This window comes from Medicago sativa, chromosome 6 (genome assembly GCF_051527215.1).
Source record: "Medicago sativa cultivar Bolivia chromosome 6, Bolivia_mono, whole genome shotgun sequence".
Lineage (NCBI taxonomy): Eukaryota > Viridiplantae > Streptophyta > Magnoliopsida > Fabales > Fabaceae > Medicago > Medicago sativa.
The window spans coordinates 18,012,703-18,035,348 of NC_140754.1; the positions used below are offsets into that span (position 1 = coordinate 18,012,703).

General features: G+C 32.3%; 2 protein-coding genes and 2 pseudogenes across 2 annotated transcripts; 2 read left to right on the forward strand and 2 right to left on the reverse strand.

Moving 5' to 3' along the window:
- Positions 1-2,866: 2,866 nt before the first annotated feature.
- On the forward strand, positions 2,867-8,008 carry LOC146913361 (uncharacterized). The gene is made up of 9 exons (XM_085716542.1): positions 2,867-2,910; positions 3,229-4,180; positions 4,298-4,974; positions 5,067-5,358; positions 5,587-5,811; positions 5,983-6,156; positions 6,880-7,074; positions 7,215-7,328; positions 7,449-8,008. Exons 2-9 carry the CDS (start codon positions 3,461-3,463, stop codon positions 7,782-7,784), a joined length of 2,733 nt encoding a protein of 910 aa, XP_085572668.1. The 5' UTR covers positions 2,867-2,910; positions 3,229-3,460; the 3' UTR covers positions 7,785-8,008.
- A 2,455-nt stretch (positions 8,009-10,463) lies between these two features.
- On the forward strand, positions 10,464-12,225 carry LOC146913362 (uncharacterized; annotated as a pseudogene).
- Positions 12,226-12,231: 6 nt separating this feature from the next.
- LOC146913363 (uncharacterized) lies at positions 12,232-14,072 on the reverse strand (annotated as a pseudogene).
- Positions 14,073-18,498: 4,426 nt separating this feature from the next.
- LOC146913364 (translation initiation factor) lies at positions 18,499-22,208 on the reverse strand. The gene is made up of 7 exons (XM_085716543.1): positions 22,088-22,208; positions 20,941-21,114; positions 20,500-20,841; positions 19,679-19,725; positions 19,268-19,330; positions 19,012-19,144; positions 18,499-18,826 (listed from the first exon to the last, which is right to left on the reverse strand). Exons 2-7 carry the CDS (start codon positions 21,050-21,052, stop codon positions 18,810-18,812), a joined length of 714 nt encoding a protein of 237 aa, XP_085572669.1. The 5' UTR covers positions 21,053-21,114; positions 22,088-22,208; the 3' UTR covers positions 18,499-18,809.
- Positions 22,209-22,646: the final 438 nt, after the last annotated feature.

Consider the following 22,646-nt stretch of genomic DNA (forward strand, 5'->3'; position numbering starts at 1 on the left):
TTGTCACGGTCTTTTCCAACTAGCTTGAAACCATAGATCTCACTTTTAAAGATTGCATTTGGGCAGTTGGATAATGTGCAACCCAAATGTGGTTTGAGTCACCTCCTAAAATAAATTGATACTTTCTCAAACCACCCTCTATAATATATTTTCATAGACCTCTCAAAATATACAACGAAATACAAATTTCAGCGACGTTGATGTGGTTCATTTAAATGATTAGATAATCTATATGCTCAACATGTACAATGCATGTCGAAGCACTATGGAAGCTATATCAACAATTTAAAATAAAAAACTAAGCAAATAGTTCTAAACATAACATCTAAACATGGTAAGTTTTTCCAAAATACAAAGAGTTCAAATAAAAAAAGTTTCTTTTTGGTTACAAAAGGTTCATGTGAATTGAGAAGGAAAAAAAAAGAGCTAATTAAGGTAAAGACAATACTTCAAAACTTAGCAAACACTAACAAATGTACTCATAAATTAGTGACAGTGGAAGTTCATCTCATGACTTCGTGATGAGCTCAATTCCTTAGCCACTATGATTCCTAGACTCTTATCACTATTATTTCCTAATTAACTATTACTAAGTAGCTATTATGACTAACTAATTAACTATTACACCATCCGGTCACTATTATAAACAAAAATTTATATTTTGCATTCAATTCAATTAATGATGTATACGGTCTTTATCGAGCTTTTCTGAGCCACAACTTATCTGAAAATTTATGTTTACATATCTGTATATAACTGTGTGTTATTACACCTCTCGGTCAACAAGAAACTCAATTATATTACACCTCTCGGTCATTATTATAAGCAAAAGTCAACATTTTAGATTCATTTATTAAATGATATATTCGATTTATAATAAAGATCATGTACATCATTAATTGAATGAATCTAAAATATAGACTTTTGCTTATAATAATGACCGGAAGGTATATGCAATACCTGAATGACAAATTAGGAAAGGAAGGCGGACAAATCCTATATGAATTTTCAACCAATGAGGAATGTTATCGAGACACATTCTAACACATTTTTCAACACACTCACTCTGATTGGTTAAAATTCACATGGATCTCACCATATCATGTGGGTCCTATATAAATTTGCTGTGTCCCATGTGAATTTTAACCAATCAAAGAGAGTATGTTAAAAAATGTGTGTTATTTCTCTATAATTAATTAGCATGGATGAAAAGAAACTAGTTTGTCCACAATATAGACATCCCTTGTTCCAACCACCAACTCCACAAAATACAAAATGGTTCTTTTTAAAATTTTAAAGATTAATACTTCCAAAACTTAGTGTATCATCTTATTTCCATCACCTATTTTAATTCGTCCACAAAGTTGATTCCCATCTAGCAGAACCCTACAAAAAAAGTAGTAGTAAGAACAAAAAAAATCTCGTAAAACTAGAAGCAACACATGAATATGTTGTCATTGACCATTATTACGTAGGAAAAACGCATGTTGTGGTTGCGTACTTTTCACGCGCGGTTGCATCTGTATTGCATCTTAGGTAGAGTAACAAACACCAACAATGTCTTGTATTTCAAGACACATTCCTTCCATCAATAGCCTCATCATGCATCTACTCAAACCTTAAATAACTTATATTGATTATCTAATATAGATCGGATACATCATTTATTAAATAAATATAAAAAAATAGCATATGACAAAGGTAAGTATACTTTTTAAATGAGTGTCGTTTAAAGTTTTTCTGACAAACAGGTTAAGAAATGCAATAAACTTATAAAAAATGATATTTGTACAATCATTTCAAGACAATTATGAATCAACTCCATTTCAAACTCTCATGCTTTTTTACTTCCTTCACTTCTTCTTTAAATCTAAATTCTCTACTAGAAAAATCTCATAAACAACAATGTCGTCATAGAAACAATGGTTCAAATTTAAGAAATCAAAACAATGAGTTATTAAGTTATGTTGTTAGACGTGATGATTAGACATCTGAATGTTGTCCATCTCACAAAACAGGTGGTTCGTAATGTCACAAAATGTAACATAAATGACGACAATGCAATAAGAGTATAACTTAGAGGCTAAGAATACAAACAAAATATAACATAAATGACCAATTCGAAAAAAAATATTTGTTTCCCAAGTACAAAGTGAAACTTAATATTTTAGGTGTAGTATACTTGGTATTTAATAGAGGGTACAACTGAAAATAATAATAACTAATCTTACTTTAAAAAGTAAAAATAACATTTATTTTGAAATAAATTTTATTTGCTAAAAATTCAATATGAAATGGATAAAGTAATATTAATATGTGACAGGAAGTACTAAATTACTAAAATACAAAGTGTTACCTTCAAAGTCACTTTGATCTGGCTAGCCATCACCATCAACAAGGTAGTTTCAATAGTTTAACACCAAACAATCTGTTCTGAGTACCAAATCAATTATATTAAATCTTATCTAACAAAACGAGCCAACCTTATTTTAATCAAAATTACTTTGAAATTCTCCCCTTTGCTTTGATATTGCTATATTATATATATTTCACTGAGTTAGTGTGCCTTGGAATGTGTAATTTGATGTTAACTAGTGAACAAAAATATATGGACAAAATAAAAAAATACATTAGAAAAAGACAAAATGGTCCATATCTTTGTAAATGATTTACTAACGGAAGGACCTAACTGAGAAACGTTTGACAAAGACAGAGACCATTTTGAGTTGTTAATAGAATCAGAGACCAAATTGAGAATTTGGTACAAAGATAGGGACCAATTTGATGGTTTACTCGAAAAGAAATATTGTTTGGGACTAGTGACTACTGACCTATTCCAGTTATTGTCATCTTTAGCAGCCTTCTGATTTTTCCATTCCACCATTCTATCAGCCAACACTGCTTTTCTTGGTATGGTCTACATTTTTACCTCCTCATTGGTTCTTTTTTCCTGCATTTTCTTTACCTGTCATAAATTTGATGTCTTTAATGTTGTTGTATTTAACTTGTTACTTGATTCTTATGGTCCACATTATCAATTTTTTTTCTTGGTTTTTGTTCCTAGATACCCTTTTGGCTTTTGAACACAATTTTTTATTTTTGTTTATATTTTTTGGTTTTTTCTCTTAATAATAACTTTGTTGATATGACATGATATAGATTTAACTCTAGAGTTTAGCATTCCTATGAATTTGTGTATTAATGATCATGCATTCATGTTACGTGCAGTGAGTTTTGTTAATGCATTGATGTCATGTGCTGTGAGGTTTTGATGCCTCTGTGACCAGAACATGACTGCGATTAAGGCCGCATCAACTGCATTTTAACTGCGATTGTCTGTAATATCAAGGATCGAGGAACAACTGCGACACTTACCAGGGCCGCAGTTCAAAAATTCGATTCAACAAAATCGAAGTTTAAAAAGAAGTTCATCTGGTGAGGATCCATCATTTTGAAAACCATGGTTTTAGGCATGAAAGGAAAGAACATGAGAACTAGCAAAGTTCAAGTTGATTACCTAATTCATATTCAAGAGATTAAGCCTTGGCCTCCATCGCAATCTTTAAGATCTCTTCATTCTGTTTTAATGGAATTGAAGAATGGTTCTAACACATTAGCTTCGACTAAACTAGTCTCTCCTTCACTTGGTTCGGTTATAGGTGAAGGAAGGATTGAATTCAATCAATCGTTTAGAATTTCAGCGACATTGTTAAGGGATGTATCGATTAGAGGTGGTGATTCTGATGTGTTTCAAAAGAATTTCTTGGAATTCAACTTATATGAGCCAAGAAGAGATAATAAGATTGTTAAGGGTCAATTATTGGGAAGTGCTGTTGTAGATTTGGCAGATTATGGAGTAATTAAAGAAGGATTAAGCATTAGTACATCTTTGAACTGCAAGAGGAGTTATAGAAACAACGATCAACCACTCTTGTTCGTTAAAATCGAGCCTGTTGAAAAGATTCGTGTTAGATCTTCGTTGAAGGAAAGATTTTCGAATGAGGTTTTTGAGGAGAATAGTAATGGTGGTGATTCTGTTTCGACATTGATGAATGAAGAATACGCCGAGGAAGCTGAAATTGCTTCTTTTACTGATGACGATGTTTCTTCACATTCTTCTGTTGCAGCAGTTTCTACTTCATTTGAGTCTAGTGGTTTTACGCCTCCTAAATCGGACAAGGTACTCGTTTATTTCTTTGCTATATGATTTGATTGATGTAATGTTAGACCGTTCAAAATATTTTGCGAATGATTTTGTAAATGTTAATGTGCTTATCTAATTTCACTTTAATTTCAGATTGATCCAAATGGACAAATCCAAAAGACTAATTTCAATGAACATCACTTAACTTCAGAAAAAAAGCTCGGAAACATGAATATGACGCAACGAGATACATACAAGAAGCTGAGCAGTTCATCGTCAATGGATGCATCATTGTCAACTGAAAAAAACGCTACTTCACCTGGTTTTGAATCTTCTTCACCATCTTCGGTTTGTGAAAATTTAGACAAAAATTCAAGGAGCAGAACAAGAAGCAATGATTATGAAAATTTGGAAGAAAATTTTCATGACAAGGTTACTCATTCTAGACATATAGTTGAAGATGTTCAAAGATTAAGTATCAAAAGTAGTTTCAACATTCATTCCAATTTGAATGACAAGAGAGAAGCTAAGATTAATCAAAAGGAAGCAAGGAATGTTAATTTAGAAGGTAAAATTGATTACTTGGACAAGAAGGTAAAGATGCTTGAAGGAGAGTTAAGAGAAGCTGCTGCTATCGAGGCTGCTTTATATTCAGTTGTTGCTGAACATGGAAATTCCATGAGTAAGGTTCACGCTCCGGCTCGGCGCATTTCGAGGCTTTATCTTCATGCTTGTAGAGAAAATGTTCAAGGAAGAAGGTTTGGTGCAGCGAAAAGTTCTGTTTCAGGATTGGTCCTTGTTTCGAAGGCATGTGGAAATGACGTTCCAAGGTACGTTTTTGAGCCATATTTCTTTGTAATTCATTCTAATCATTTTTTTTTCTTCACAGAATTTGCTTACATATTCCATCATGTGGATGCAGGTTAACCTTTTGGTTGTCTAACACTATAGTGTTGAGAACAATCATAAGCCGAAGCTCGAAAGATCTGGTTTCATCAAATCAAACAGGTTCTAATAGAAGAAGAAAAACTGAGGGAGATGGAAATGCCAAGATATCATCATCACAAAGATGGAAAGGAGATAAAAATGAAAGTACAGCAGCATTGGGATATGAATGTTTTGGTAACTGGGATGATCCTCATGTGTTCATTTCAGCATTGGAAAAGGTTGAAGCTTGGATCTTCTCTCGCATAGTCGAATCTATATGGTGGCAGGTAATTTCTTCCTCTTATCCAGTGCCGACCGAACATATGTCGAGGCCTAAAGCCAACTAAAAACAAATAACATTAATTGGATTCGTAAGCTGTTTTCATAAGCTCTCCTGAACAGTATCCAAAGTGCTTACGCTAGTAAATATGCTCAAATAAGCTGATCCAAAAGAGCCCTAAATACGAACCCTCTTTGAAAGTATTCTTATCCTTTTTTTTTTTGTCTATTTTCAGACTCTAACTCCACATATGCAACATATTGATACAAATTTGACCAACAAGGAACTTTCTTCTGCCTCAAGGAAAAGCTATAGAAGGGTATCTAGTTCATGTGATCAAGATCTTGGTAACATGTCACTAAATATTTGGAAGAGTGCCCTTAAAGAAGCATGTGAAAGGATATGTCCTATTAGAGCTGTAGGGCATGAGTGTGGATGTTTACCTATGCTTCCTAAATTGGTCAGTCTTGTATGATTGATTGCTTCACAAGTCACAACTTTGGAGTGACCAAAATATATTTAAAATTATATTAATTCATATTGCTTCTAAGTTCATTACTTTAGTCAATGGAATCTGCTTTTTTCCGCTATCATGACATCAAAATGCATTTTTTCTTCTACTTAAATCTAGGTAATGGAGCAATGTGTGGCAAGATTAGATGTGGCTATGTTCAATGCTATTCTGCGCGAGTTCGGTGATGAAATCCCAACTGATCCAATATCTGATCCTATTAGTGATCCTAAGGTTCTCCCTATTCCACCTGGAAAAACAAGCTTTGGAGCTGGTGCTAAGCTTAAAACTGTGGTAACTTCTCAATACTTTTTATGTGAATTTCCATATTTATACCTTATGATATATTTCTTCATGTCATGAATGTGCCTCTTAAAGCAGGCAAAAATGAAATGTTGAATTAGAGGATTGAGTAAACCCTCAGTTTATTCCCTCAAGCAGTATTGTGAAAACAGAACTGGACCAGCCGGTTCATTCAATTGAACCGGGAATCGGCCAACATGATGATCGGTTCAACCATGTTTGGTTCACAAACCTGCATAACCAAGTTGAACCGTGGTTGGTTCGTTTATTTTTCAAGTACTTTTAATACTTTTTTATTTATTTATTTTAGTCGTCTAATTCAACCGCGGTGGAACAAATTAAACCAATTATACCTTAAGAAGGAACTTTCATTGGTTCAATCTCCGGTCTGGTTTAAACAACATTGCCCTCAAGTAATAGTATCACTCTGTCGGCTACTTATTCTTTGATGTTCTGTCAAATCCATCATTGCTAGTTCCTCGCATTTGACAATGTATAATGGTCGGGACTAACGGGAGAAATTTGACAAAACGTTACGAGACTATTATTTCATATTTTGAAGAGACTGAGTAGTAGAGAGTGATACTTGAAAGACTAAATTGAAGGTTTAATCTTAGAGGATCACTGCAAATTTTATATTTTTCGATTATAATATAATTTGAGATCGTTTAATTTTCAATGATTCTTGTTCATTTGTGACTTCTTCATTGTCAGATTGGTAACTGGTCTAGATGGTTGAGTGATCTATGTGGCATGAATGAGGAGGATTCACTTGATGATAAACATGACAATGATAACATTAAGGAGAAACATAACACATCCTTCAAATCCTTCACACTTCTTAATGCACTAAGTGACCTCTTAATGCTTCCTAAAGATCTGCTTTTAAGTGCATCCATTAGGAATGAGGTATGCCAAAGATATTGTTTAACTTATCTTACTTTTTTACCGTCTCCGAGGAAATTTGAACGTTGTCTTTTGAGGTTATAATGTTAAACTTTTACCACTGAACTAACACCTTCGTGCTAAAAGGATTCTTTATTGTGAAGGTATGCTCCATGTTTAGTGCATCACTTATCAAGAAGATTCTTGAGAATTTTTTTCCTGATGAGTTTTGCCCTGATCCAGTTCCTACAACTGTTCTTGAAGCTTTGGATTCAGCGGTAGATATTCACATTTGTAGTTAATTTTTTTAGTTTCATAATTCATATTAAAAAGATTATATGCTCAAACTACGATAAATTTGACTTGTGATCTCAAAGTTTTGTGTTGATTTGATACAGAATGATATGGAAAATGGAAATGACTATGGTAACAACTTCCCATGCACTGCAGCTGCAATTGTCTATTCACCTCCACCGGTAACTTCCGTCGCAAGCATTCTCAGAGAGATTGGAAGCAAATCTCAGCTAAGAAGAAGCAAATCTTCTGTTGTTAGGAAGTCATATAGCAGTGATGATGAACTGAATGATTTGAAGTCACCATTATCTTTAATATTTTTCGGCGATTCCTCGTCCTCGAGGGTTTCAACAAAATCGAATATGAAGTCGAGAGAATTTTGCAGTGAATCTCCTGTTAGATATGATCTCCTTAGGGATGTTTGGATGAATAGCAGTTAATCTTCTTGCTAGAGCTTGAATAATCTACAATGTGTGAATAATGCATAATTAATTATGTAATCACCTTTGATATATGGGTTTTGTGACTATATATAATATGGGAAATGTTAACTTGTACCCTCAAAGCACAAGTTTAGAAACCAAATGTAGAAATTATATATTGGAATGCGTGCATTAAATATAATCTTTAATTTTTTAATGAATTGAATGCACAAAGTTTAAGAGAATATTTCTTTTTTTTGGCTTTCTTAACATGTGCCCTAAGGGCACAAGTTAACACTACCCATATAATAAATATACATAAATTTTACACGTTTATATCATAATATTTCACTATTTCAGTGTTAGCGATATGGGTGTTCAAAACCGAACCAATCCAATAGTAAAACCGCAAACTGAACCAACCCAAACCGAAACTACAAAAAACTGCATTTGGTTTGGATGTATTCGGATCACTTTTTTACTAAACTGTTTGGTTTGGTTCGGTTTGCGGTTTTTATTTTACCAACCGAACTAAACCAAACCAAACCGCAACATAAGAAAAATACTAATTGAACCTATGTCACCTAGACCAATACTCATACAAATTCAATGGAAACTTTTATAAAATGATATATTTTTTCTCTTGTTAAGTTTCTTCTTTACTTTTTATTTCAAAAATATATTTATGTACTACTTGAAATTTTATAGAATGATAAAATTTTAGTCTTTTATATTTCTTACATAATAATATTACTTTTTGTCCATGTTATTAATTTCGTCTATATTGGTGAAAATAAAATTGTAATATAATGTTGGATGAAATTTAAAACATTGTTGGAAATATGTTGTCTACTTGTCTTATAGTTTTTTAACTCGATTTTAATGTTGGAAACAAAAAATTGTATTGTCTCGAAGAAAAAATAACTGCACCAATCGATCTAATCCAAACCGCATTAGTTTGATTTGGTTTGGTTCGGATTTTATTTTAAAAGTAAATGAAACCAAACCAAACCGCATACTTTTTTATCTTGCAGTTCGGATGACTTTTAACCTCAAAACCAAACCGCACCGCGAACACCCCTAGTTACCAATACCAAGTAATGTCATGAAATGATAAGATGGTGAAATATGATTGAACATGTGTGTAAAACTTATTTCAATTCTTTGTATAATTTTGATTACCATTATAAATTAATTATATATCTTTTCAAACACCGATAACAGTAAAATGCATACTTATTTGTCTAATAACTCAATTGTTAGGACGATGGATTGTAATAAAGAGGGGCCGGCGAACTCTAGACACATCATTTATTTATCTTAAAGGTGAATTCTAACCGTTACTTAAAAAAAATGCAAAATTATTTTCAATAGAAACAATTATAGTAACCTCTTAAAACATTGAATTATATGTTTTATATGTTTTGTATTTTTAACGGAGAATATTATAACAGCCTACACTTTGTGTACTACTTTGAGAAGTTATTTTCATTTTTTTATTACTCTAGATATAACATATCAGAATTCTTCAAAAAAAAGTAAATATAACATATCAGAAGCATCTTTAACAACAAATATTGTGTATTAATACTCTAACTAAACCATTGTATATTAATACTCTAATGAAATCACTAATGAATCAATGAGAAAACATTCTACCAAGCTTGTTCTTTAAAAAAAAAAAAGTTCTACCAAGCTTTTCCACCATTTCACATTCCTCCACAATTGATAATTGCATTCTTGCTTCCTCAAAACCCTAACAAACCATAACTCATATCTCTATTTTAGCGTTTCAACTTTTCAAATACTCCCTCCGGTCCTATTTACAAGAGATATTTGGGTCAACAAAAGTTGATGTATCTGATTCAAATTGGATCAAATACATCAACTTTTGTTGACCCAAATTTCTCTTATAAATAGGACCGGAGGGAGTACCTATAAACATTAGCGGTAATTGCAATCTTTATACCTTTAAAACATAACAAATCCATTTTTTTTCTCAATTTTCCCCCTTTGTTAGTTATTACATCATACCTGTGAAACAGCGGTCAAGAAAAATCAAGAACTAATTGACAAGGTATATATAACCTTAATCTCACTTGTCAAAAAAAAAATATAACCTTAATCTCTCTTTACTTGCTTTTTGTTTCGCTGCTTCAATCTTTTGGTAATTTTTTCAGTTTTTAAATTTTATTTTGTAACTTTTATGTTTTTATGATACTTAGGTGTATCTCCTTCGGTTAAAGGAAAAAATTTAACTCTAAAGAAAGTATTTTGAGGTAAACGGAATAAATATAACAAGAATGTGAATGATCTCTTTAACGAATTTGGATATAAGAAGAAAAATCTTGGGAAAAGTAAAGTGAAACATCTAAAGAGGGTATCTCCTTATTTTCAAAGCAATTCTATAAAGGTATCGAAATATTTTTAGAAGTTACCTAAAGAGTCTAGAGGGGAGCATCCATTCAGGTTAAAAAAAATATTCTAAAATATAATTTGTTTTGTATTTTCCTACTTTTCTACTTTACTTCAATAGTTAATGATGCTACTGATGAATTAACGAGAAAAGAGTTACTCGTGAATATTATTATTATTTTTCCCTTTTTGTTTTTGAATTTCAGCCTCGAAAAAAGCGAAAGGTTGTGATTTAAGATTTCAAATGGAGAACATTTGCCTTCATTCAGGAGTTTAATATCAATGATGGTAAAAAAAACACTTACTTCTTCTAAAGGTAAATTGTATAATGCTTGTTTTCAATTTTCTCCTTCAATTTCCAAAGAAAATCAAAGGTAAATTGTATAATGCTTGTTTTCAATTTTCTCCTTCAATTTCCAAAGAAAATCAATCTTGGATAGTGGGAATTTGATCGTATTAAATTTTAATCATGTGTTATTCTTTCTGGTTAAATTTTATGAGACTATTTTTTTTAGGTTTGTTACTTCTTTTTCTATGATGTTTAAATTTTATACATGCATGTCTTCCATATATATGCATGTCTTAGGCAATGGTTGTGGCTATATAATATGTGTTAAATTCTATTTCAAATTACTTTGGTTTTGGTTTTGGTTTTAGCACCGCTTTAGCATTTCTCATAGATGTTTAGTTGAGTTTGGACATATCAAAATTTATAAATTTTGACTTAGGGGATTTAGTTATTGATTAAGTTGATATTTTCAAGTGTAGCACTTGTTGTGCTCCGTTTATTTATAAATGGGTCGGGACTCGTTGCCATTACTACTTAATAGTGTTAATATGACATGACTAGTCAAATTGGCAATATCATATTGGATAAAAGTAGTGTAGTCCAATGAAAGGTAAACAAATATGAAATATAAGACATGTAGTTTCAATTCATGAAACTTTCATGATCAGTGGGACGAATAGTGATATTAATATTACTAAGTAATATTGACAATGAAACCTTGACCCATTTTTTATCCTACTGTTTCTTAGATGTTAAATAAATGGAGCACAACAAATGCTACTCTTGAAACACTCAAATTAATCAATAACAAAATCTCTCAAGTTCAAACTTTATAAATTATTATATGCCTAAGCCCAACTAAACATCCATCATAAATTTTAAAGTGATATTAAAGGTGAAAGCATTTGAAACAGAATTGCACCAATAATATATAGCCACCATCAACATCTAAGGGGTTAGCTAAAGCATTGGACATTAGCAAAACGACATTGTTGAAGTTAATCAAAGATTGAATTTTGCGCCGTTATTCAAACGTGCTAAAGCCACACTAGCTTGAAAGATAGTAATATAAAAGCTCGACTCAAATTTTGTTTGTCTATGCTTGAGGAAACTAGCATTCCTCAGGATCCACAGTTTAAGTCCATGTACAATGTTGTGCACATAGATGAGAAATGGTTTTACATGATTAAAAAGTTTGCAAACTATTACCTTCTTGCAGATGAGGATGAGCCATACCGCACATCCAACAATAAAAATTACCTTGGTAATCTCATGTTTTAAGTTGCAGTGGCTAGACCTAGATTTGATGATGAAGGAAAAGAGACATTTTCAGGAAAAATTGGTGTGTTTCCTCTAGTTCAACAAATTGCAGCAAAAAGATCAAGTGTCAATAGACCCTCGAGTACACTCGAAACAAAACTAATTGCTTCTATCACTAAAGAATTTACTCTATGGTTTTATACGAATAAATTTTTACCAATCATTAAACAAATTTGGCCACAAGAACATGCAATGGAAACAATTTATATACAACAAGATAACGCGGCATGCCATATTTCTCATGATGACGAAGAATTTTGTAGAGTAGCTTTTGAAGGTGGGTTTGAGATTCAATTGATATGTCAACCACCTAATTCTCCTGATTTGAATGTTTTGGATTTGAGTTTATTTAGTGGCATCCAATCATTGCAGCAACACGATGTTACTAGACCAGTTCACCAACTTATCAAAGTTTTGCAAAAATCATATGATGATTTTTCTATCATCATATGATTTTTGCACAGCTTCGATAGGTTGATCAACTGATCTAGTAATTTTGTGTTGTTGCTATGATTGGATGGCACTAAATAAACCCAAATCCAAAACATTCAAATCAGGAGAATTATGTGGTTGACATATCAATGATATGTCAAACCCACCTCCAGAAGCTGCTTTACAAAATTCTTCGTCATCAGGAGAAATATGGCATGACGCGTTATCTTGTTGCATATAAATTGTTTCCATTGCATGTTCTTGTGGCCAAATTTGTTTAACAGCAGGTAAAACTTTATTTATATAAAACCAACGGGCAGGGACGGACCCACGTTGGTGGGTGTGTGGGCCTAGGCCCTCACTTGACTTAGAATTTTTTTTTTTCTTCCATGTACTAGGACATATCAAAGTATGGGATGGATAAAATTTGTCTATAAAAACAATACACTATTATTTTTAATACATCAAAAGTCTACATTTCTTGCTAGTGTCTCTCGGTTATACAACTATTATCAAAAATCAATTGTGAAATTGTATGAGAGATGAATATTTAAATGATTGTTTGGTTACTTATATTGAAATAGATGCTTTTATATTAACAAAAAATCTTTTACAGTTCTTTCAAAAAAAACTCTTAATAGTTTTTATTTTTAATCAAGTAGTCTAATGACTAAATATTCACCCTTAAGGTGAATAAGTAAGGAATTAAGGGTTCAAACCCCGACCCTTGTATATCGCAATGTTCCTACCAATTGCATCCGAGATATTTTATAGTTTTACTGGCATTGAAAGTGAGAAAATCATTCAAAAATTATGACATGAAAACCCACATAGAACAATATGATGTACATTTCTTAAAAATACAAGTATACACTCATGCTTTAAAGACTAAAATATTATATGTGGCCCACACAGCGGAAAATTTCTGGGTCCGTCCCTGCCAACGGGTAACTTATTTAGTCATTAAAGCAATCAATTTTGTTTCGAGTATACTCGAGGGTCTATTGACACTTGATCTTTTTGCTGCAACTTGTTGAACTAGAGGAAACACACCAATTTTTCCTGAAATGTCTTTTTTCCTTCATCATCAAATCTAGGTATAGCCACTGCAACTAAAAACATGACCATACCAAAGTAATTTTTATTGTTGGATGTGTGGTATGGCTCATCCTCATATGCTAGAAAGTAATAGTTTGCGGACTTTTTAGTCATGTAAAACCATTTCTCATCTATGTGCACAACATTATACATGGACTTAAACTTTGGATCATGAGGAATGCTAGTTTCCTCAAGCATAGACAATCAAAATTTGAGTCGAGTTTTCATATTACTATCTTTCAAGTGTGGCTTTAGTGCATTTGAATGACGATGAAAAATTTCATCTTTGATAAACTTCAACAATGTCGTCTTTCTAATGCTTAATGCTTTAGCTAAACCCCTTTTGAGTGCTACGCTTAGCTAACGGAATACTGTGCCCTTTCTCAATATCTATCTCTACTCTTTTCCGGCCACAATTTTTGGTTCTTTTATGAGAAGAATCACTCGTTTGACGTGCTTGCCTCCAAAGTCAGTAAATAGTTGCCGTTGAGACTGAATATAATGAAGCAATCCATCTAATAGTCCTGCGTTTAAGTTTTCCACGATAACTGTCCTTTATCAATAACTGAGGGATTATTTTTTTGTTCATCATTGTTCCAAGAAGTTGCGCTCGTTATTAGACTGTTGTGTCTCAGACCATGTCTATCATGAAAACACAAGAATAATAACAACAGTGGTTGTACATAAATTTCAAATAAAAAATAAACATTAAAAAAAACACATGTAAGATAACCACAATTTGACACCGCTTGGCATGCACATGTAAAATCGGCATTGTACCCCAACATGTTCAGCGACACACAAGGGAGTGGATTAATAACATGTAAAAAGAGACATGCAATATAGGAAGTGAATTAATACTACTATTAACATGTAAAAAGAGACACAATATGTATAGGAAATGAATTAATAACATGTTAGGAGACACTCCTTCAAAAAAAAAAATTTACATGTTCAGAGACATATAAAAAGTGGATTAATAACATGAATAAAAAAAATTCCTTACAATCTGAATAATCCAATTCAATTAATGAGTTGTGTTCAGCTCTTAATACTAAATCATGGATTTCAGTTTCAAAGGCTCTTAATACTAAATCATGGATTTCAGTTTCAAAGTCATTTTCATTTGCATCAAATTGAATATCTGCATAGTGTTTAAATTTTCAATTGTCCAAATTTATTTTAAAAGTGTTTTTAACCAAAAGTACCACGTTTGAGTTTTAAAAAATTTCAATGACTGATCTTTAAACCATTAGAATACCACCATGAGAATTTCAATGGTTACTCCATCATTCCATGCAACAATTAATTACTTAAACCCACTCCATCACTAATGTCTGTACTAAAAAATGATTTTAAGACAAGGGTAAAATTGGAAAGGTATAATTTTTCATCATGACTTAAATGTAGGTAATCCACTTTCTTAATATTTGTTTTTTTTTCCTTACCTTCAAGACCGGAGGGAGTAAGTGTTTAAGAATTATACGTTAATATGTCACTGATGAATTGATGAGAAAAAAGAAACAGAGTAGAGAACATACTGGAGGTGTTGATGGAGGTTATTGTTGCTGCTGATGTTGAGATGGAGCAATCGCTTTTGCAGGTTAGAAGGAGAAACAACGCTGAAGTGGAAGAGGGTGAGTTTCTTTTTTCTTTTGAGTTTCTTTTGAGAAACAACGGTGCTGAAACAAAGTGATGAATGATGACCTTTGAGTTTCTTTTTTCTTTTTTTGTTTATTGTTGCAAACAATAAAAAATAATGGGTTAAATGAGTAAATAGTCCCTCTAAAATATTTCTTAGGCTTTTAGTCCCTCTAAAATTTTCTATTTATTAAATTAATCCTTACTATTTATTCAACTCATCATATCTAACCTTCATATTTTTCAATGAAATTTTTCAGAAAATGGTAGAATATTATGACAATCTCTCCCAAAAAAAATTATTTTTTTTAACAAAACATGAATTAAATATAATTTTTTTATGTTTTTTACGCTAAAAAATTCATATTAAATTCATGTTATGTTAAAAAATTCTAATTAGTTTTGAAAAATATTGTCATAATTTTCTACCCATTTCTGGAAAATTTCATTAAAAAATATGAAGGTTAGATATGAGTTGACTAAAAACTAGGGACTAATTTCATGAATGGAAAATTTTGGAGGGATCAAAAGCCTAAAGAAATTTTTAGAGGGAGTAAAATCAAATGTTGGTATATTTAAGGGGACCATTTACTTATTTAACCCAAAAATAATAAATACTAATTTTGGTTCATTTTTTTCATTCATTGTTTCTCTTTTATTTACTATTGTCACACATGGAACAATGCTAAAAGAACAAACCAAGAGTCATACACATGAAAAAAATGAACCAAAATTAGTATTTATTATTTTTATTGTTTGCAACAATAAAGGAAAAAAAAAAGAAAAAAGAAACTCAAATGTCAACATTCATCACTATGTTTAAGCATCGTTGTTTCTCAAAAGAAACTCAAGAAAAAAGAAACTCTCCCCCTTCCACTTTCACCGTTGTTTCTCCTTCTAACCCGCAAAAGTGATTGCTCCATCTCAACATCAACAACAACAATAACCTCCATCAACACCTCAAGTATGTTCTCTACTTTGTTTCTATTCTCTCTAAGGTTACTCCTGGATATTATAATAGTTATCATGTATGAAAAACTAAGAAAAGCATTCCCACCCAAATCCTCCGTCCCCAAAAATGTATCTTACTTTGTTACTTGGTGCACAAATTAAAAAACGTAATTTTAGATGAGAAAGTCAAATTGTGACGTAATTTTTCTTAAAAAAAATTGTGACAGTAATTCTCAAAATCAGCCTTCATTAATGATATATTTTTTTGGTTACATGAGAAAAACGCAAAAACAGAAAAAGAGACTACTGGTCGCGATGATAAGCAACACCCATATTGTCTGCTGTCAGCAACAAACGAAGTTCAGCCGGATCGAGGATCAAACACAATCAAAAGATCACTAGTAGACCTTGTTCCAAGCTTTGCTAAAAAGTCAGTACACATATTACCCTCCCTGAGAGTGTGGCATAGACTAAAAGTCAAATCTTTTGCCATGTACTTTCTGATAATAGCTATCTCATTACCATAACGGTGAGTGGAAACATCTGCATGTTGAACGAGATGGATAGTATGCATGGAATCAGTGTAACAAATAATGTCCTTTAGACCTTCCTCCCAACATATTTGAATCTCGTGCATTAATGCTAAAATTTCGGCGTGAAGAATATTCGAGTAGCCAATATTATCGTGAAAACCATGCATGAATTGTCCATCGAAGTCTCTAATTAAGCCACCAAACCCTGCCATCCCTGGGTTTGTTTGAGCGCTACCATCCACATTAAGAATATATGATCCATAATGACTTTTATGCCAAGAAATAAGTTGAGGCTGAATACTAGTTATCTTCTTATGCATACTGTTGAAAGCTTGAGTAACATCACGAGTCATTACCTTGATTTATGACAAAGAAGCCATCTGAGGCGTGTTTATATCGTCAAAGATCTTTGCGTTACTAACACACCAAATACTCCACATGGTAATAGGTATCACAATGCCAAGTTTGTCAACATTGTTGTGGGACCACATGAATATCTAGTTATCCTCCTCAGGTAAACTGAAGCGAGGACCCACAATCAAGTTCCATATAGCTTTTGCCCGATTACAATTAAACAAACAATGAATCAAGTTCTCGGGTTCATTATCACAAATAGGACATATGGAGTCTAATGCAATACCTCTATGATTCAGGATAGTTCGTGTGGGGATCGCAAGATGCATCACTTGCCAAAGGAAGAATTGGATGTTGGCTGGGATTTTTAGTTTCCACAACCAATTCCAATAATCTCTAGGTAATAGAGATTAAATTACAAAAGTTGAAAAAGGAAAAAAAGATAATAAATAATGATATTATAAGACGAGATATAAAATGAGACAAATTCTTTAATCAATAACTGAGTTTCAATTCATGCCCCTGATTGCTTAAAAATAATCAATATTTCTCTACTTTTTATATCATTTCTCTTTTTCTTATATTTTATGCATTGTCCTTACCAACTGAGATATGCTCACGAGGACATTTCTCATTTTCATATTAATTTTTTTAAATATAAAAAAAATATTTACACGCCAATTTTTTTTTACATATCACTTCCCTTGTCATACACTCTTTTATGTATTTCTCTCTTCTCATCTTATCTCCACAACCAATCACACCCATGTGAAATTTTTTGATATAAAATATTAAAAAGTTCTATAAAAAATGACAAGAAAACTTACATATATAAATAAAAAAAAAACAGTTTTTTTAGGGAGCAGAGTAAACATGTTAATAGTGCACAAAGTTATCCAATCTATTCACCGAATTTTACGATTTTTTTTTCTCTACACAAGAACAATTAAAAAATGACAAGAAAACATATATAAAAAAAAAAAAGTACACAGTTTTTTTAGGGAGCAGCGTAAACATGTTAATTGTGCACAAAGTCATCCAATCTATTCACCTAATTTCATGATGTTTTTTTTCTACACGAGAACAACTAACTCATTTCATTTATAATGATGTCCGAAATACAATGCAAGGACTAGATTATGAGCATACAAACGCGATGCCCTCGCTAGATTATGAGCAACACCATTGGTTTGCCACCTAATATAATTCACATGAAAGCTGTACCAATGAGATAACAAATGTTTGTAATGATAAAGAAGTCTTCCCAACTCGATCATTTGATGATTAACCTGATGAACTGGTCAAATAAATAGTGAGAATAGGATAGGTTAGACAAGGTACATAAGCATGTGGAATTCAGCTTGAAATAAACCGGTACATCAGAAACTAAATAGCATGAGTACAATAATCAAATAGGAGAAAACTATCTTAATAAATCAATAAAATAATTTTAAAAATAAAAAATCTGCTAGATTGCATTATTCAACTATCAAAGATATCCATGAAACTGGTCACTTTCACTCCTTAATCTATCAACTCTTCTGATGATGCAACATTGGGAATATGCAAACTAGTTCACATAAGTATGAAGAACTAGTTTTCAAAAAATGTACGAAGAACTCCACTTCAAGGAATAGCAAAATGCAATACTTAAAGTACCAAATTAAAGCAAACAAAAGCAATAATCTACCAAGTGAAATTATGAGCTAAACCTTGACACTTGAATTACAAAGAAAACTGCACAAGAAAACATTCAAAGTTTTGTAACATATATAAAACCTGGATCATGAAACCCTCAAGCTATGTCTGGCTATCTAATAAATTCTTGCAATTCAATTGTGACACCATATACTGAAAGGAACTAATCTTCCAACATTACTACTAATGAACGATCACAAGTAGGATATTAAACCTAATCACAATTACATCTACTGTCTAGGACTACAAGTATGATCCCAATAGTACAATGTCTAATAGTTTATACAATCCTTCAGGAGATTTCACCAGAATTCAACCCTCCTCTGATTCTGCATGTAAGAAAAGAAACCATATTAGAACTAGATAAAATTGTAGTGTTTCAAGTAATGTGGAAGAACAGAAAAGCATATCATAATCACAGCAATACGGCAGACAAGAACTATTTCTTGTTCATTAACATGATAAAGAATGAAACAGTTTCAACTTTCATCCTAAGCATTTTTCTTAATCATACCGTTTATGGCTTCCATGTTATTGTCCTTGTAAACACCTAGGGGTGATCCATGGACAGAGAGAAGCATTTCGCCAGGCTTGGGAACCCGAAGTGTTTTGGGCGTCATCCCAACAGACAACCTTTGACTACTCACCTGCAAAACGTATATATTTAGCTGTTAACTTTTCAGTTCAAGGCCATTAGGGACATCTTTCTACCAGCAACAACAAACACCAGAATTCATTTAAATAAAAATGCACGAAGGCGAGATACTTACACCGGGAGTCAGAAGACCTTCTTGCATTGCTAAAGTCTGAGTTTCAGATGGCTCCTCCAAAACCTATACAATGACATTAAATCACTAAAAGAAGCAAAACATTTCCTTTTAAATTTGTGCATAATCTAGATCATGTTACAGAAACGAACGGATGAGCAAGAGTAATGTCAGTAGTACCCTCATGTTTCACAACCTATTTTTGTCAAAAAAAGTAACTTACTCTACAATTATCAATGCTAACTAATGAAAGATTGAGCTCGTTAAGTTAGAATTTTTTATTTTGCATTATAATCATACATGTTAATATTATATGTAATACTTAAGCCATGTGGTGCGTAAATATGCTTCTATTATATCTTTACAAGTGAACCAAAGGTATGTGAGTGAAGCAGCAAGGTAAAGAGAACATACAAAATCCTTGAAACAGAGATTATCAGCACCAATAAAGCTTGTTCTCCCTGTCAAGATGGAAGAAACTGTAGTCAGATATAAAAAATATATCAATATAGAAACTTATATTCATTTTTACTTCTATTTTTTGAAATCAGTCCCTGAGCTTTTTAGTGCCTATCTATACAGTTAGATACACATACTCATCAGAATTATATACACATCTTTGTAAGAACTAAAAACATAAAAACGTATTTATAAAAACACTGTCCCAAGTTCTACAGAGTGAAAAATGCAACTGCAGTAAGTGAATGAGAGTTGTTGGACATATATCAACTTGTTCACGTTTACAGCCAAGTAAATCGAACTGAAATGCACACTCCTTACTCCGTCAAAAAATAATGCGCATGCATGATAGAACAGTTCAGGTTAGTTACATTTTGAGCTCAACAAACCACAAACTCAAAATGTGACAGTCTAATTCATAATGAAAAATAAAACACTTCAATTTTAAACGTTGAGACTTGAGACTAAAAATGAAAACAATTTTAATAGAGACTAATTTAAAATATTCTATATGAAAAAACATACCAACAACAACAACAACAACAACCAAGCCTTATCCCACTAAGTGGGGTCGGCTACATGGATCAAATGACGCCATAGTGTTCTATCAAAAACCATATTTGGATCCAGCTCATTGACCTCTAAATCTTTTCTAATGGTTTCTCTAATGGTTTTCTTAGGTCTTCCTCTACCTCTTTTAACCTGGCTCTCCTCCATTTGATCTACTCTTCTTAAGTATGAAAAAACATACTTAAGAGGAATTTTGAAGTGCTCACCTTCTGCATTGGAAGAATATTCAAAGGCACCAGCAAAAGGAGGCATTGAAGAGGAGCAGTGAGGGTAAGCCATGGACAACTTTTGTAGCAATGAAGCATGTACATCACCATGGTTCATGTTCATATTCATAGAATCTTTATCTTTCAATATGACATCAAAATTGTTATTCCCTTCATCATTCACGATGGACAAATTTGGAAGGGTTTCTTTAAAAATCTCTAACACAGGTTTCCGGAGCTGTTCCTCGCTGAAACATGAGCGAAGCAATCGCAAATCCGTCAACAAGTGATCGATTTTCACCTCTTGAACTGCTCTAATCGCGCCAATTTGTCGCTCCATTGCTGCACAAGTAATTCAAATTCAGTTCACACCCGCCCACATTCTGGGATATATTGACTTTGTGAAAAGGAATTCAAAAAGAATCTGAAATGTTGTATTACCTTTGATTTCAAGGTCCATAAAGTTAGGTTCCTGTGTCTGAATTTGAGGCTCATTGGGTTCAGGGACAGATTCGGCTGCTTTAACAGTTTTTTTGGGTCTACCCCTTGCCATTTTGGCGTGGAAAGAGCAAATTCAACAAATGGCAGTGGCAAAATAACAAAATACACGGGTACCTATTTCAACAGAATCTACATCATTATTGACTCAACAACCTCTCATTACAGACCATTATTAAAAAGCTATGAAATTCTGACACAGGCACATACACTAACATGTTGACACTAATACTCGTTTGAAAAAATTACATAATTAAATGTAATTATGTGTGTTGGTGTCATGTTGATGTGTACGTGATGGACACCGGACAACCTTCGATCAGAAGTGTATGTGCTACATAGTTCAAAAGTTCGTTTCATGGACCCATCACCCAAAGTTACACTAAGCCTATGTTCGGTTCCACATTTGGAGCAACCAGAATTGATCATGGAGGTGTAAAATTGATTTTGACAGGTCTAGTTACTTTCGAGTAGAATTGATTTTGTCTCCATAATTGATTCCAGCTTGAACCTATGATTTCTAGCTTCACATAAATACATCTAAACAAAAATCACTTTACTTTCAACATATTTAGCAATGACACTTCTAATTGAAGGCCTGTCTGATGCCTAACACATGTCAGTGTCCTACATCAACACAACACCAACACATGTGATTACGTTTTATCATGTCATTTTCTCAAATAATTACGGGTGTCAATGCGTCAGTGTCGTGTCCAATGTCAGTATCTGTGTCAGTGTTTCATTGATTCAAATCACATTTAAGTAAAATCAATTTTACAAAACCAGTTCATTCAAAATCAATTTTTGTCACCGCAGAACTTAACATGCACTAAAGTGTAGAATAAGTTCCAAAATCAAATTTTCCTCATACCCAATAAAAACCATCACAACGAAAATTCAATTGCTCCAACTAATTCGAAATTGAAGCATTACAGTAAGGAATAATTCAAAAAAAATGAATAACCTAGGGTTTACAAAATTGGGGGAAAAATGTAAATCAGTAAATGTTTAACACACATTAGCTTGAAATTGATGAACAGAATAAGAAATTAGCAAGAAATGAAGAATCGAAGATGAGAGAACTTACGAGAATCAGAGATGAAGAATGTTGCAGCAAAGAACTGAAGCTTTTGTTTTTCAAAAAATGGGGAAAGGGGGGAAATTTCTGTAAGTAAAAGTGTAATCTCGCACGTGTAAACGTGTAAGTGTAACTCAAGTGAGAAATACTATAAAGTTAAGGGAGGAAGAGAAGAGTTGTAATTTTTGTCAATTTTTTACCGTACAGTGTAAAATAAATTTGTTAATTTTATGTGACTTGAACTTTTTTGTTTTGTCAAGTAGTTTAGTGGTCGGAACTTACAGTGTAATATAGAGAAGTCGGGTGTTTGGGATTCAAACTTTGGCCCCTATATATAATATATTATGTAATGTCCATAGCAGTTGAGCTAAATTCACGATGACTTACGTAATTTAAACTTTTTTTTTTGAAGGATACGTAATTTAAACTTATTAGCCTATATTAAATTTTTACATATTTAAATGTATTATTATAAACTATAATTGAAATACAATATTATATATATAGTTAAATTTTTTCTAAAATATCATGTTAAATATTCAAAAAGGAGTTTTATTTTATTGGTTTA

What these genes read in the sequence shown, in the direction of transcription:
- LOC146913361 (XM_085716542.1), top strand. Translation starts at nt 3,461, where the DNA reads ATGGTTTTAGGCATGAAAGGAAAGAACATGAGAACTAGCAAAGTTCAA. An exon ending in GTGCTAAGCTTAAAACTGTG is followed by an intron (nt 6,157 to 6,879) that starts GTAACTTCTCAA and finishes CTTCATTGTCAG; the next exon opens with ATTGGTAACTGGTCTAGATG. An exon ending in GTGCATCCATTAGGAATGAG is followed by an intron (nt 7,075 to 7,214) that starts GTATGCCAAAGA and finishes TTTATTGTGAAG; the next exon opens with GTATGCTCCATGTTTAGTGC.
- LOC146913364 (XM_085716543.1), bottom strand. Translation starts at nt 21,052, where the DNA reads ATGGCAAGGGGTAGACCCAAAAAAACTGTTAAAGCAGCCGAATCTGTC. An exon ending in ATATTCTTCCAATGCAGAAG is followed by an intron (nt 19,726 to 20,499) that starts GTGAGCACTTCA and finishes CCATCTTGACAG; the next exon opens with GGAGAACAAGCTTTATTGGT. An exon ending in ATCTCTGTTTCAAGGATTTT is followed by an intron (nt 19,331 to 19,678) that starts GTATGTTCTCTT and finishes GTCATTGTATAG; the next exon opens with GTTTTGGAGGAGCCATCTGA.